The sequence below is a fragment of the Cystoisospora suis genome (assembly GCF_002600585.1).
Source record: "Cystoisospora suis strain Wien I chromosome Unknown contig_3438, whole genome shotgun sequence".
Lineage (NCBI taxonomy): Eukaryota > Apicomplexa > Conoidasida > Eucoccidiorida > Sarcocystidae > Cystoisospora > Cystoisospora suis.
In genome coordinates, this window is record NW_027156233.1 from 17,495 (window position 1) to 33,364 (window position 15,870).

The 15,870-nt window shown below is 51.7% G+C and overlaps 2 protein-coding genes across 2 annotated transcripts; both read left to right on the top strand.

Moving 5' to 3' along the window:
* Positions 1-99: 99 nt before the first annotated feature.
* On the top strand, positions 100-5,115 carry CSUI_006710 (uncharacterized protein; the record flags this gene model as incomplete). The annotated part of the gene is made up of 7 exons (XM_068066863.1): positions 100-551; positions 924-1,131; positions 1,342-1,488; positions 1,997-2,425; positions 2,975-3,466; positions 3,957-4,550; positions 4,816-5,115. Exons 1-7 carry the CDS (start codon positions 325-327, stop codon positions 5,113-5,115), a joined length of 2,397 nt encoding a protein of 798 aa, XP_067921164.1. The 5' UTR covers positions 100-324.
* Positions 5,116-6,703: 1,588 nt separating this feature from the next.
* CSUI_006711 (cytoplasmic dynein 2 heavy chain) lies at positions 6,704-15,023 on the top strand (the record flags this gene model as incomplete). Its single annotated transcript, XM_068066864.1, has 8 exons — positions 6,704-7,132; positions 7,656-8,247; positions 8,804-9,411; positions 9,975-10,615; positions 11,027-11,365; positions 12,360-13,613; positions 14,071-14,313; positions 14,816-15,023. Coding segments are annotated over 8 exons (4,314 nt in total), but the record flags the coding sequence as incomplete, so codon positions are not given.
* Positions 15,024-15,870: the final 847 nt, after the last annotated feature.

A 15,870-nucleotide genomic window follows, 5' to 3' on the forward strand; every position in this document is an offset into this window, starting at 1 on the left:
AGCTGTGTTTGTAGGTAAGCGGAGATATGCTGATAATACTGTTTTTGCACCGTGTGAATGTGGTCTTTTCTCCTCGTTTCATTGGTTGTGGATTCCCAGGTGCTTCAGTCCCTTCTTGGTTTGTCAAATCTGAACCCCTTCACCGACAAAGCAGCATGGAGTCAGCAGCTGAGCGACGTCGCACGGCAGGTTATTGAATCTGCTCGACGCGCGTGGGGTCGAGGGGGCTCAGGGACACGCGGCCTTGGAGACGAGGCGCGCGCCTGGTTGCTATTTTGTGATAGGAAAGTAGCTGAGGGGCTTGAGAAGAGTCTGTTGCGCTGCATGCAGCTCCCTCTCTCAGAACTATGGATCCAGCAAAAATTTCCGGTCCTTGTTGCTTCTGTTTATTTCGATGCACCCGGGCAAGCGGAAGGCCATGGAGACGGGAGGAGGCTCCGGTCTCGGCCGGCGCTAGAGTTGTTGAAGCGCGAGGCTCTAGGAAGACTTAAGGGAATAGTGGCCGCTGCGGGGAGTCTCCAGGGGTTTTCAGGATGTCCGTGTGTGTTTGGGTACGACGGCGTGCACACACCTGGACAGCTGGTGTCTTCATGGGCTGCAAAGTGCGCACGGGGGCAGTGCCCGCATCCTATGCCTATGTTACGCTGGGCATAGTGTGTCCGGGTGTTGATCATGAGGGCTGGTCTATGGGCACAACGGTAGCAATCAGCAGGAGAGGCAGGTTTGGCTCACCAACTTCCTGCTCACAGACGAGTATAGCACGTTGCTTTTGCGCTCCTGTCCGGCATCTGCCACTGCTTCTGCCTTCGTCGTCTTCGGCGTTCGTGTCCGCGTGATACATCATGTGTGTGTATGTACGTCTGTATGTATATATACATGTATAGTGCAGTAGGCCATGGAGTGATATGTCTGGCTCCTTCTAGGGACATTCTCACAAGAAACCCGGCACTCATTGATGAGCCCCAAACAGCTGTAGAAGAGGCTTTCCAAGAGGCAGCCAACATCTTGGAGAGCGCGCGGGCCCTGCTTCCTCCTGTGGCTCTCGAAGCCGGGAAAAGGAAACTCAGTGTCTTCCTTGAGGAAACGGTCAATACTCTCGAAGAGCTTCGTTCTTCCATTGCCGAGACTAAGGTGAGCTTTCGACCAGTACAGAAAGTCACAAGCTCTCTAGCGCGTCGTCAGTTAGGAATGTTGGATGCTCTTGTTGTTCTCCACCTTCTTCCCTGCTCGGTGACGACAAACCATACAATACCACGCCGGCTACTTGCCGTCATTTCAGAATCCGCGAACCTTTCTCTGTTAACAGACGCGGCCTTTCAGTTTGTCTCTGTTTCTTCGCAGGCTCGTCGCAAAAAGGCCGAGGAGCTCGAGCCTGTGTTAGTCGTTGTCTCGAACTTTCTCAAGCTCCATAGAGACGAGATAAAAGACTTCGCTGTCGTTCAGGCCGATATCCTTTTGTCACATCTCCACGAGCGGGCTCAGCATCTGGTAAATAAAAAGAGCTGCCCGCTCGAAACGGGAGCCCACTGCCCAAGAGAGTCCGCGGGAGGGTTGATGTCTTTCTCGAAGACCGCACTTTAGCTGTCGTGTCTTAGAGCGGGGGTGAGAGGGTCGGAAGGCGTGCCGCTGTACCAGTCGTCAGCCACTGTGGAGAACTAACAGAACCTGGTGTGTTTTCGTGCAAGGCCACGGTCAGAATAGACTTTGATCACAGCAGCCTCTTTTCTGAAGATCCCAATGCGGTATCTAAAAGAAGTGAGGAGCTCTTCTCCATTCTGTCCTGAGTTGGCAAAACAGGCCAGTATATTCATTTCTTTTCCCTTGGTCGTGCCGGTCTGGCTGCGAGTCTCTGTGATAATGACGAGTTAGTCGGGGCTCATAACTAAGTCCCTCTGAACAAGAAAACAGGACGGGAGTGGGGTGTTTCCCCCCCGCGACTACTATTGAGGCCGCATTGATAAATAGTGGGGGCCCCTCTTTGTTCTCTGTTTTCCAGGCGCAAGTTGACGTTCAGCAAATCAAGGCTCTACTGGACTCTCTCTCAACCAGCAAGCCGGGCTTTACCGCTGCCGCGCTCGAGCAAGCCAGCAGCCTCTCCTTAACACATACAAAAGACCTGGATATTCTGCTTGCTACCGTGAACGAGATCATGAATGCTAAAGGCCCTCAGATTGAACAACTGCTCAGGGACGCGAATGAAAAAGCCGAAGTCGCCAAGCTCGCGGGATTGAGCGTAACTGATCTTAAAGCGTGCCAAGACAACTGGGGCTGCTTAAAGGCAAGCAACAGCGTCGTCGTGCTCACAGTTTTTCCGTCCGTGTCCTTAAACTACGCCGACCTGCTGAGCGAGTTCAGACAGTCAGACATCAGAGGGATAGTACGGTCACTTCTCCAGCTAAAGAGGGGTCGACGGGGTCTTCAGACCGTTACTGCGCTTTGTGTCCTTAGTAAGGATAAGAAAGGCGGTGGAGTCCTGGGCCGTCACCTGCCGCGCGACTCTGTCTGGAACGATGCTTGCCCAGCCTTTCCTCGAGCACGTTGAGTCTACTCTACTGCATAGCTACGAACTGGAGGGCTAACAAAAACGGGGAGAAAAGAGAGTGTGACTCAGCAACCCTTCCGGTTCAAGATAGAGTCGCTGTAGCAATGTGAGGCGCCTTCCGCACGCAACAAGTACTGGAGTATATCCACCAAGCTGAAGCGTGCTGAGAGTCCAAGTTTCACTGCGCGACCGTCTCTCGATACGTCTACTCGTTCTGTGCAATCGCGTCCTTTCTCGATTTCTTGTCTGGAGCATTTCTTCTCGATCAAGCAACGGAAGCGGAGAGGGGGTTGTGCCGGACGAACAGACAGTCGTATGACAGTTTAAGAGTGGTGTCTCTCTTTCACTCGCACCTCTGATTGAAGGGCTGGGCTTGAGGGTGTTGACTATGTGTCCCCATGTCCGGAAAAATCATTCTGTCGTGATCTGCAGGCATCTTGTGAGCGCATACAGTCAGTCTTGCCTACTCTGGAATCGTCGCTAAGGGCTCGTTTGCCGGACCGAGCAAGAGCTCTGGAGACAAGAGCTGTGGTTCTTTTAGAACAGAGGAAGACACTGAACGTGAAAATGAACTCTTTACGCTCTCTGAAGGAAGCACAGGACAACGTGGGAGACGAGCTGTCACCAGCAGTCCCGGTAGCGACATCAAAAACAAGAGACGCCCCACTCAAGAGATCTATTGATTCGCTTCTGCCACTGAGCGAGGCTGCGTGTACGGAGCTTGTTGAGGAGATAAAACGCTTTGCTGCGGAGCGGCTGGAACTCCTTGAAAGAGTCGACGAACTAGAGAATGACTATGCTCGACTATACCGCGATCAAGAAGTTAAACACACGGACGAGAAGTCTTACGATGCAAAGGGATGGAGGCAAACCGCATTTCAAGTCATTCAGAGCGATGCAATTTCTCAGGAGCTCCATGAAAAGGTGGGAGTTTTATCCATCTAAATTCTCGAGACATCCACTCGGTATGCCTGTTGTCAGAGGGCTGAATTAGTCAGCGGCACCACACAGGACGACGTCGCCCTTAGTGTAGAAGCACCGGTGGGAAAAAAAGTGCTCCCGAACCAAAGCGCTTCTTTGGCTGGTTCAGGAGAAAGCTGTCATGCATGTGGGGATGTGAAGACAAGAGAAATCACTTAGGTTTAGTGTTACAAGCTTTCTGGCAACAGAAGCGCTTGCAGCGCAACGAAAGGAGACTCTGAAAGCTCTTTGACTGGTCAGTCCTAGCAGACTGTCGGATTATTATTCGACTACCACTTTCTTTAGCACTTAAGCATTCACATGTTGGCGGGTCTAAGGCTTCTAAGTGAAGACACCTAATGCGTGGTCCAGCAAGCTTGGGATCAGTATATGATATTCGGACTTCACCCGGTCTCCTCTCTGTGTCATATTACGGTATGGTTTTTCTTCGTAGGAAGCGTTCTGGCAACTGGCAGCCTCCTTTTGCCAGGCACTTGAAGCCCAGCTAGAAGTGCCTTGGAGTCAGATCGGCGAGGGAGGGCGGACAGACTCTGATTCTGTGCTCTGGTTCTGCACATCGTGGGAGGGCAAACAGAGGCTGGCAGAGAAGGAGCTGCAGAGCGCCGAAGACGTCATGTTTCTCAGGGCCTTAATCACTCCGCAGCTGAAGGCCCTTCGGGCTGTCCACACGATTCTAAGTCCTCTAGCTGCCGTGCTATCCACCCACACGTCAAAAAAAAGAGAGCAAGACAAGACCTCGCAAGCTCTTCTCAGTCGAGAGATTTGGACTGAGTTCTGCTTCCTTGTAGATCTCCCTGTCAAGGCGGAAGGGGAACCTGTAGACCGCGAAAGCCTGAAAGGAGACAACGTTCGGGAGGGTGATAGCTGCGAAGCTGAGTGGGGGCCGAAGTTGACCCTACGTCACTTTAGAGCCAGATTGCATCTTCTTCAAGAAAGACAAAATGATATAAAGAATCTTGCTCATAGGGCTGTGGGAGAGATCGCTCTAAAAGAAACACTCGAAGGGGTCACGCAGTGGCTTGATTCGGTGAGGAAGTGCTTGCTTGTTTCCCCGCGCAAGCCAAAGTTCCGTATAGCCGCCGTCTGGGTTGCGCATGTAAACGTAGGCGCTGCGTGTCTGGAGTATCGGGGAGCAGCCGTAGGGAAAGCTCGTTCAGTGGCTCTTAGTGTGTGCTGACTTCCTTCTCTCTACATCTGCCCTCGATCGGAGAACTCTTTATGTCTTTATTGCGTCAGCTCGAAGTTCTTCTGGTCCTAGTTTCTTCGCTCTCTCCCGTGTGTGTCTTCCGCAGGCGGAGCTTGAGACGACAATGGAGCCTCAGCCACAGAGTCAAGTTTCCAGGAATCGTACTGCAAGCCCGCGTTTGTTCGGAGACTCGAGGGAAAGCTGTAGCGACAATCGAAGACTACCCGAGTGCCCTACAGTATCTGGATGGAAGACACTCTTCGCTACTCTCTCCGACCACCAAGTTGCCATCGCGTCTTTGAGATGCCTGCGAGGAGTCTCCCAGATACTTCAAGAGCAAGTACAACGGAAGCAGAGTAGAAAAAACACTAAGGAGTTTGAACGGAGCGACACTAGTGCACGATAGCTATCGGGGCTCTGTTGCACTTGCTAGTACGGTCCAGGCCTCGAACGTGAAGAAATGATATGTACGGACACATTAGGAAGCAGTTACTATGCTTTCCCCTTATTGACTATAAATCTCTTAGAGTGCGTGGGTTCAAAGCAAGGTCTACGCGGGAGTGCTCTAGATTCGTAAAGAGCAGCTCCAGTGTTGAGGGCATATAGAAGTTCCTTCTTCTCTTCTTCGTTAGAGTGTAAGGATGCATGTTATCCTTTTCTCATCCGGCCGTCTTATCTGTCGGCGGCAGGTGTAGTACACTACAGAGAAATCATTCTGCGTGTTCAAGACTCGCTTGTCAAGACTCTCGCTAAAGCGTTTTTTCTCTGTTCTTCTTCAGGGTGTGTTCTGTTTTTCTCCCTTTTTCTCATTCAGGCTTTGGTCCTAGAAAAAAAGCTTCTTCGTCTTAATGAGCTTCTCCAAGGTTTTCACGAAGTTCAATCCACTTGGCGAAGACTTTCCGTGGTTGGCTACTTGGGCTGCTCTGAGGAAGGAAAGATGGATTTTAAGGAAAAGCAGAAAGGAAAGGGAGACGGGGGCAGTTGCGGTGAGCTGCTGCCTCGTTTTGCTTCCTGTGATGCCAGAGTGAGGGCACTTCTGGTGGAACTGAACTTAACGCGTAAAGTCAATCAATTTCTCTCCATCTCCGGGTGTAAGGTCAGTCTTCTTCACGAATAAGAACTTTTCACTACGCCCCGTGTTCAGTCTTAAGGTATCGCTGCCATCCCCCCCCCCCCCNNCCCCGAGAGGAGACGGACTAGAGAAAGCACACTGTACCCAGCGTGCCTAGTGATGGCCTTTTTCTCTTCGGCAAGTCCACTTTCGAGATACTTGCCCATTCTCACAGTAAAGACGACAGTATTTGTGTGCAAGTCGGGAGCGGATATCATGTCTACCTGGACATGTATATGTTGCTTTTTACATGTAGGAGTGTAACTGTGTGGAGTACAGGTGAAACTCAAAGCTTCTATGTAAAGGAGAAGTGGCACGAATCCGCCTCCTATTTGGTATCTGCTTCGCTGCTCCTGAGCCCTCACTGTTTCGCGTCACCTGAGAGCGGCAAAGAACCATATAGCGATGAGAGTGATCCGTCCTAAGTGTTTAGGGCAGACACGGAGTCTGTGCCGATACATCGGACGGCGTGCAAGGGTATCCTTTCATTTGTTTCTCGTAACGCAAGATACAAACAGGGTCAGTTGGAACCAGCAGCGTACCCTGCATCCAAGCTTCTATGTTTCCAGTCGTCGGGCATCGACTCTGTGGTTCTGGAGAGACATTTGCAGGCGGAAGGCCGGCATTCTGCCTCTCCTCTTCTCATGTTCTCTGCACGGTATTTCAGTTTGCGAAAGCAGTCTTTTCCGTGTAGGTAAAACGTTCTCCGAGGATTCTTCACGGTTGCTCAGGATGAGACGGGAGGCCCCGGAAAAACGGAGCCGGTATACTGCCGGGCCGACACCGCCGATCTTTTATTTTGCAGGAGACACTGGACACTCTCTCGGTTGATTTGAGAGCCTGTGAGCATCTTCTCCAGGAGCAGTTGACAGAGAGACGTCAGATGTTTCCTCGGTTCTATTTTCTGAGTGACGATGAGGTAGTGGAGGTTCTAAGTCTCTTCGCGGCTTGCTCGCACCCTGTTCGAATGAGTGGGGAGTTTCTCCCTCGTCTTCATCATCGTCTCTGGCGGAAAATGTTCCAAGGCGTCCAGCGGGTAATATTAGGGGATCACGATAATATCGTTCCTAATCCTCAAGCTTCTTTCATCGTACTGGGAGGGATTGAAGAGGAAGTTGTTCTGGTGGACGTTGGGCTAGATGGACCACAAGGGGTAACCGGCGAAGGAGGTAGTGCGGAGACTTGCTTAGCTTCTCTAGATGTCACTTTGAAAGATAAATTGAAAGAGCTGACAGAAACCAGCATCCGAGCTCTTGAAAAGGGAAGCGAACAAGCGGATGAAGATCGACTTCTACGTGACACGCCTTCTCAGGTCGGTGAAAACCTCTTCTCTTTTTCCTTGTAACGGATGGTTCTCCACTGTCTGTTGTATCCCCACTCGGAACACGATGCGTCTAAAAAGCTGACAACTCACATATGCATAGATACTTCAACCCTCGAGTTCGAGTATGTCTACATAACTCAGGAAGCTCTGAAAACCCTATGAGCGCACTAGCATCTGCACGTATCCAGGCTTACGCCTACCGCTCTTGAGTGGTAGTATCGCCTAGTCGTACCACCTCAGCTACGAAGCTTCATACGTTCGGATCCCCGTATTGACCCACTTGTTGTCGTCCATTTGTTATACGCACACAAGTTGTAGTCGCGACTTCTTCACTTTCTCTAAAAAGAACAAGGATTTTTTTTCCGCATCTATCATTTTTGCGGCATCTCTGCTGAAAGTGGATTTCCAGATGTTGATCTTTCACCTCTCTCTGCTGTCTCTCTTTTTGACGGAGTTTCTTCGTCATTCTTCTGTTCTGATCAAACCTTTTCTGTCTTTTATGCAATCTCAGATTGGGTCTCTTGTATTCTCTGTGGACCTTACCAAGCGAACAGAAGAGGCAATTTGCTCGGGGACACTCCGGGATCTTAAACAGTCTCTCATCTTGAAGTTGCGGAAACTGACTAACTTCCTCAGACACCACCGTGCAGAATCTTTGACTGGTTCTTTTTCTCTCTCCGCTTGTTCTCCTCCGGCTGCATCGACCGTATCGGTCTCCGGCTTTACCTCATCTTCACAGCCCTCTCAGTCTACTAAGACGCCTCTTGAAGTCAGTCGCACCAGGTTTCACGTCATGTTCTTGACGGAGCAGATGAAGATTGTTGAAGAGTTGATAAGCGAGAGCTGCGGAACCCTAGAGGATTGGTCGTGGTTCAAGCAGTTGAAGTTTGAGCGGTCGCTGGCTGTGACGTTAGGGCCGAGACAAGAAGGAGGAGGGGTCGGAACAGAAAAGCCAGACCAGCGAGCCACGTCGACCCCGAGGACACTCCAGTTCTCGCAGAGCCACACCAACTCCACCGAGGAACGTAGGCCTCCGCTCCGAGGAGTTCAGTACGTTGCAAGGATGGCTCACTGCACTCAAGTGTACGGCTTTGAATATCAAGGTAATCATATATTGGAGGTTCACTCCAGTAGACTGTACTGCAACACACGTTATTCTCATCAGCTGTCTAATTCAACGGCAAGACCTTCTCACTCACCTGTTCCTCTTGTTGCCTTCCTTCTATTTCTTACGTCGAGTGAGCCTCACTCTCCCGAGCGTGGTGCTTCCTTCTTCTGATGTCTTCATTTCGTTTAGGCCCCGGTACTTTACTAGCCACCCGGCATCACTACCAGTATCGGCGTTATCCGCTCAGTTGACATATTGCCGTCTCTGTTTCAGAGTCCTCCTGAAATATAAGCTCTCTTCCTTCAGCTGCACACATCCTCATGAAGAGAAGGACCAGCTGTTCATGTTGGGGGATATACAATATCACAGAAGAAGGCTGGTCTCCGACTAGAGATCCACACAGAAACCATATCTGGTTGTCCGCGGGCCGACTGTTGTATGTGTATCTGTCTTTTTATTCACTCACAGGTATCTTGTGCTTGCGGCTAGCGCATTCTCCTGTTCTTCTATCTCTTCTGCTTGTCTTTTTTTCCTTCCCTTCTATCAAACAGGAGCGGTACCTGAACGCGTGGTCTATACCCCTTTGACCGCTAAGTGCTACCTCTCACTGCTGAATGGACTGGAGCTCGGCTTAGGTGGTAATCCCTACGGGCCTGCTGGCACAGGGAAAACCGAGACAGTAAAAGCGCTTGGTGCTGCACTAGCACGCCACGTGCTCGTTTTCAATTGCGAAGAAGGGATCGACTTCCGTAGCATGGGTCGGCTAATAGTTGGCCTTGGGGCATGCGGTGCTTGGGGGTGTTTTGACGAGTTTAATCGCGTCTTAGGTGAGCAGCTCTCGGCGATTTCTCAATTCATTTTCCTTTTTCAAAAAGCTGTGCAGACGAAGCGTGCACCGACTCTAAGAGCTGAAGGAAACGCAGAAGAAAAGGATATTTGGGAGGAACTGGTCAGGCAAGCGATAGGGAGCAAGGGAGACAATAAACAAAGGAAAGTCTCGTTTGGTTTGAGATCCCTGGATGAGAAGGCAGCCCTCTTCGTGACCCTCAATCCGGCAGTGGGAACGTACGCTGGAGGGAGGTCCGAGCTGCCAGTAAACCTGAAGCACCTCTTCCGTCCGGTGTTGATGGCTAAACCCGACGTACGCATAATTGCAGAGGTACAGTGAAAACGCGTAGGTACCTTAGTGTTGGATCCCATTTTCTTCGACGATGACCACAGAATGATCTGGGCTTGTTCGGTGGCCTGTCCGGTATCCTCGCGGTGTACTGTTCAAGCACCCTGGATCTGTTTAAAGAAGATCTAATGTAGCTTCTATTCCGTGTTGACTCGCTCAGTGTCTTCCGGCCAGCAAGATTCGCAACAGTTCTCAGACAGGAACTTGAAGCCTCAGTAGACCAGTGTCCTTGTGCATGCGCCTTCTTTAGTCCCGCAAGTGATGGCAAGAATACAGTTTCTCTTTGCCTTTGTTCACCATGGGTGTTCGGTCCTACACAGCGGACTGTGGTTGTTACGGTTTTGATGCACCTCGTTGCATTCAACAGATCGAGGATTATGTGGAGGGGGCGGGAAGCGCTGTCACCTTGGGCTCGCAGCACCTTCGGGAAAAAGTCAAGAACCTCTGCTCGAGTGTCGGAAGCGGGCGACCTTGTGATCATCCCTTAGTTGGTAGGAGAGTGCATGGGTGGTGCCGTCGGTATGGATGTCTTTCTGTCCTCTCAGGTCTTTTTACTTTCCGAAGGATTCACTGATTTCAAGACTCTTGCAAGGAAGTTGGCCTGCGTGTTCGACGAGGCTGCCAATCTGCTCCCTCCCCAGCCTCACTATGACTGGGGGCTCCGCTCGGTCAAGACCACCCTGGAAGTCTGCGCTGATCTGTTCCGCTGCGAGAGTATGTCTCCGTCCATCCTCCACAATAGTGACGTTACTCAGGCCAGCACTAATCTGGGGGTCCACCCTTTAGAGCCACCAAGTCGTACAGGAGGCCGTCTACCACACAGCCACTGTGGCGGTATTCGATTTGAACTTACGTGCATGCGTCGGGCCATTGAGACCACAACGGTTGGTCGGCTGGTACCAGGAGATGCCGATCAGTTTCGCCGGCTTCTCGACGCAACATTCCTGGAAATTGCAGAGCAGGGAGAGAGACAACATCAAGCACCGGCGACAGGTCACGATGTGTCGATGGAAGACGTTCAACGGGCCCTGGTTGAAACAGGACGGTTATATGAGCCAGAGCAGGGGGAGAAGGTCCTTCAGCTGCACGCCTGTATGCAGCAACGCATGGGCACTATTGTACTAGGGCCTCCAGGGAGCGGCAAAACAACCATCTGGCGGACTCTCTTTCACGCACTCAGGCAGAGGTACAGCTCAACCGGACCTTCAGTTTTAGAACGCTTACACCTTTCAGTTTTAAGACTTGCTTCGTCCATTGACGTAAACTTTCCTCCCTTTTCGGTAAAGAGTCAAGCCTCTGACGGTAATATACTTCTGTATCTCTCTTTTGCCCTGCCTGAGTATGTGACTATGTACAATCTCTTGCACATACTTGTAAACCGTACGGCGGAGTCTTTCTGACGGGACCTCCTAAGAGGCTCCGTCTCTTCGCCGAGCTCAACATCTTTCTCCGGAATGTCGCAGAGCTGGTGTGTATGAACACAGGTTACCGCTCTGCAGCCAGTGCACGGTAGGTGTCACGGCGCGACCGCCCTCTATGTCGTCTTTCCAAGAGCTCGGTGGTCTCTTTCTCTGCGCACGTGTTGCTGTCCCTTCAGCCAAGGTCCTCTCTCTCAACTGAGGTGTGTAGTCGTTCATCCTAAAGCTATGCCACGAAGGCAGCTGATGGGATACCGAGAAGCGCTGACTGGCGAATGGAAGGACGGAGTCTTGTCTCGACTCGCCCAAGAACTGGAAAAGGATGAATCAGGGAACGTCTGGGTGGTGTTTGATGGAGATATTGACCCTGAGTGGGCGGAAAACCTGAACTCTGTCTTAGATGACAATCATGTTTTTACTCTTCCTACTGGACGGAGATTCTATTTGAATAGCCAGAGAGTGAAGTTCATTTTTGAAACCCATCAGCTCACCTTCGCCAGTCCAGCAACGACGAGCAGGTATATGAACTCAGACAACTCATTTGGCGTACGACCTCGCTGAAATTGAATTCTGCACGAACTAGCAGCGGGACGATCGTAGGTGATGTTGGACTGGGGCCAGTCAGGGTGGAGGAAGGGAATACATTCGAAGCTTTCAGATCAGTCTCAAACTAGACGCTCAAAATGGCGATACAGTAGCTGGATGTGGTATCCGGCGCTTCACCGTCGCTCACCCGAAGAAAGGAGTCCATGACTATTCTTGGGTTTAAAGTCCAATGCGTCTCAAACCAAGCGATGATAGACACCACGTTGCATGTCCATATGGAACAGTTAGTCCATTTCGCTGAACTCACTGCAGAATGTCGCAGTCTCTCTCCTGCTGCCACGAGTCCTTCCAAAGGGGAAAAGCGGAGGATCAGTCGGCCAGCACGTGCCTCTGCGGCGTTAGTCCTGGTTCGGCCCTCCTTGTGTCTCAGCAAAGCTCTGAAAAGAAAAAGAGATCACTAAACTGCCGAGCTCAAGCTACCTGATTCTTTTTCCTCAGCACGCATGGCTCTCCTCATAAAGCGCGATTTACATTTACAAGCAGGTTGTAACAGGTTCGTTGCTCTCGTATTCGGTGTATACCAGCGTGCGCACCTCCGTGCATAATAAGCGGTGTCAGCCCTCTGTGTATGGACCTCGGATCGCAGGGACCACACCCGAGTTTGTTTGTGTCCTCTTAGCGGTGCCGGGTGGCTTTCTCTGCAACATCTTAGTCCCTACTCTCTTTGCGATTCGAATTGCTCACACTAACACTCTTGTGCGTCGCCGTGAACAGACTGCTGTTACCACCCCCTCGGGCCTTCGTCGTTACTGTCGGTGAATTCTCTGTACAGCGCAGCGCTTGTTCGCTTTGCTGAAGAAACTTGGGACCTCATGGGAGGAGCCGTCCTGCCCCTGTAAGCGTCTTGTCACTGTATGCGAGCATGGACCAGTCCAGTCTTCTTGTGGGTATCTGTTTCGCTCTCAGATGCGCAGCTATCTTCGTTCCCTTTCAAACGAACGTAAAGCTGCTTCTTCATCCACCTCTCCTCTCGTACCGCGAGAACTCTTCAGAAACACCGGTGCTGGAACTGGACAATGACGCGCTTCAAGCTCTTCTACGAGATGTTCTCAAAGCGCTGAACTACCCGCCGTCTCTGGGCAGTAGTTGCACTGATGCCTGCTCAGCTGCCCCGTCCCCAGTACTTACCTCCATCCGCCGCATCTTTTCTACTGCTTTCACCCAGATGGACTGGCACTCAAGAAAAACTCAAGATGATTGTTGCTTGCCAGTAGAGCCCCGTCAGGGTGAGACACCTTTGAAGAAGAAGCTCAGTCGGTTAGAGGGGATGCAGCTACTTCGTGTGTGTCTCCTGCATGCACTACAACCGTATCTCTATCAAGGTCCTTCAACGTCTCTGGTTACAGCGCTGCTGCCCCCAGAGACCCGCGGAGAGTACCCCGCAGCTGACTATTTCAACCTTCTTGGAATGCCTCAGGAGAACGTCACTGCGTCTCCGGCGGAGCAGGCAGAGAATCAAGCGGACCTTTCTCATACGAGTGGACGTACATATATCTCGGAGACCCTTCAGTCTGAGGCCGGGTGCGCGAAGATTCCATTTATCCCGGTGGCAAGCTCCTTGAAGGCAGCCTGGGCATTGAAGCCTTTGCTGGAGTCCGGCGAGAGGTGCATTGTCGTTGTAGGCAACCGAGGATGCGGAAAGGAGGCGGTGGTTCGTCATCTGTCCACGAGTTGCTACGGCAGCTTCCCTGGCAATAGGCAAATCTTATGCAGTTCAGCTCTCATACAGGCTACTTCCGGCACGAACTACGGTTCCTCTTCAACTGCATTCGTACGCTATGCTTGTACGCCTCACACCACTGTGAACGACATTGTCTCCACTGTACGGCAGTACTGCACAGTTGCTGAAACGTCCGAGGGCCGTACCTACAGGCCGGCAAAACCCGGCAAACTTTTACTTTATATTAAAAATATTGACGCTCCTGTACCAGACAAGTACGGCGTCTCTGAAGTTATCGAATGGGTTCGGCAGGTTGGGTGTACGAGCACTTTCATTGATCCAGACTTGAAGATATGCCGGCTCGAACAGATTCAGATCGTGGCCTCTGTCGCAGCGGATGTAGCAGGCAAGACTCGCGGGAAGGAGTTGTCCATTCCAACAAGGCTGTCTGCTTGTCTTCCTTTTGTATACATTGGGGAACCCTCCACAACGGAACTAGAGTAAGTACAGCCTTCCACTTCCGTTTCGAGCTGAGAGTTTGTGTGAACTGGACTGCTCGCCCAGGACGCACGTGCACGGGCGGGGCCAGAGGCCTGCACGCAAAAGCAGGCCCTTCTTTTGTCCCGGCTTGTACGTCTTCATTGTCGTTACGAGTATATGTGGCCGTCTGGCACCGTGCCCTTCCAATTGTTGTCTACGAGTGACGAAGGCTTCGAAGACTTTGGACACGCGGCAAAGAGAAGCGGGGTTTCGACGTGGGACCGAGAACAGAAGAATGAGAGGCCGAGGTCACTCGGATGCTTCTCCGGCCATTTGGCGCTGCGACACAGTGATGTTCTCCAAGAGCGCGGCTTCTAGCTTGGCGAGGTGTCTTCCCAAGTACTTGTTCTTCTTCAAGGAGCAGGCTTCTCTTAATGTGCATGCGCGTGTGTTTGTGTTGCTTTTGTCAATTTCCAGGGCTATATGCAATAGGTTACTTCAGCGCCATCTTGTGAATGCACAAGAAGACACTCATCAGCGTGAGAAATTCATGGCTACCTGCTTCCGGCTGGGTTCATTTCTCAAAGATTTGCGCGAGGCCATCAACAGAGACCGTGTTGATAAAGGCCTTACCGTGTGCCAGGTTACGTGTCGGGATGTGGTCGAATGCGCCAAAGCAATCTGTCAGCATGCCGTCGCCACGGTCGATCAACTGCAAAGGTACACAAAGCACTAAACTTTCTCGAAGAAATCTCCGTTGAAACACTCTAGGGATGTTCGGCTTCAGGGGCGGAGAACAAACAAGAGAATTTCGTCTATATGCCAGGCGCAACGGGGGAATGCTTGAGGTCTTGAGATGCTCAGGAAAACATTCCCCTGGAGCCCGTTTGCGGTGCCCAGTGATTTTGTTTCTGAGAGATTATGTCCTTAGTCGTGAAGCGCCAACCAGTGCTGTACGCGGTAGCCAGGTCCTGTCGCCTATCTCTCGTGATCGTGACGGAGCACATATTTCCTTTCTAAGCGGGTCCTGATTTCCCCGCGTCCGTAGTAGCCACATACGTATATATAATCTTGCAGCTGGTCCAGGCGGATTGCCCTGAACTCTAATTCAGCGAAAGAAGGAATGAAGCCTAGACCTGATCTTACGAACAAAGCTGCTTTTGCGTGTGTAGACTGTAACTCTTCTCGAGCGCTGTCGTGCTGTGAATGCTGCTGTGTACAGGGTATGTTTGGATGAGGTCAGCCTGCAAATCGTCGCGGGGCTAGGCAGGTCGCGCGCGGCGCAGCAAGCTCTCGGAGAGTTAGTGCAGTCAGTGGCGGGCAAACACGAGATCACTCTCTCTGCCCCGGAGCTCGGTGAATTTTTCTCCACTCGTCTCCCAGGAGGAGGAGAACGGCGTGGCCATGTTTTTGCGTTGGCCCCTTTTCTCGGTGAGCGCACTCGGAGTCATAGGAGCTGCAGCCTCTGCACAGAATCCTGCACCCCTGTCATCCAGTTGGGGGTGGCGTTTACGTGCCGTGGTTGGAGACGTGCTACGTCTTCCGACACGCTGGCGTGTTAGATCCTGTCATCTCCGGAAGTCGTGGATATTAGCGAGCCTTCTAGGAAAGATGAACCCACCACCTTCCGAGCAACAGATCCGGGAGGGCGGATGCCACTCCTCTGCAGGGTGGTAGAAGTCACCTTCACATCGACCCTCAGCCCGAGGTGTTCTGTTCTTTGTGGTGAAGGATCAACTTCACCAAGATATTCGTAATCAGCTTACCTCCTGAGTACTAGCAGACTTGCTGTACGGCTGATGCTGGAAGCAAGAACGTACTGGGCGAACAAGGCGCTGAATCATATTGTCGCCGTCGACCCGGTCCCAGCTGGATCGTGGTCTGAACTCCCCGGATGCCAAGGATGCGGAGGGGGTTGGCACGCTTCTGTGGGGGGGCGCGGTGCGGAGAAGCGAGCAGACAAAAGCTTGAAAACCGGTGCGGAAAACCTGCTTTGGTCTGATAGACAATGCAAAGCCGCCTGTGGGAATTGAACCCACGACCTTCGTTTTACAAGGCCGATGCTCTACCACTAAGCTAAGGTGGGAACCAATGGACCGGCCGTAGGAAGTGGGACGAACATTCCATCTAGAGTACAGAATGATAGTCTCAGTTGGGGGCCGAAGATCGTAGATATTTCGTAGGCAGGCTTTGCTGGTGTAGGGTTCAAGACACATCTCAAGGGACGGTTCGGAGCCACACGAGAATCAGCCATCTTAGCTTAGTGGTAGAGCATCG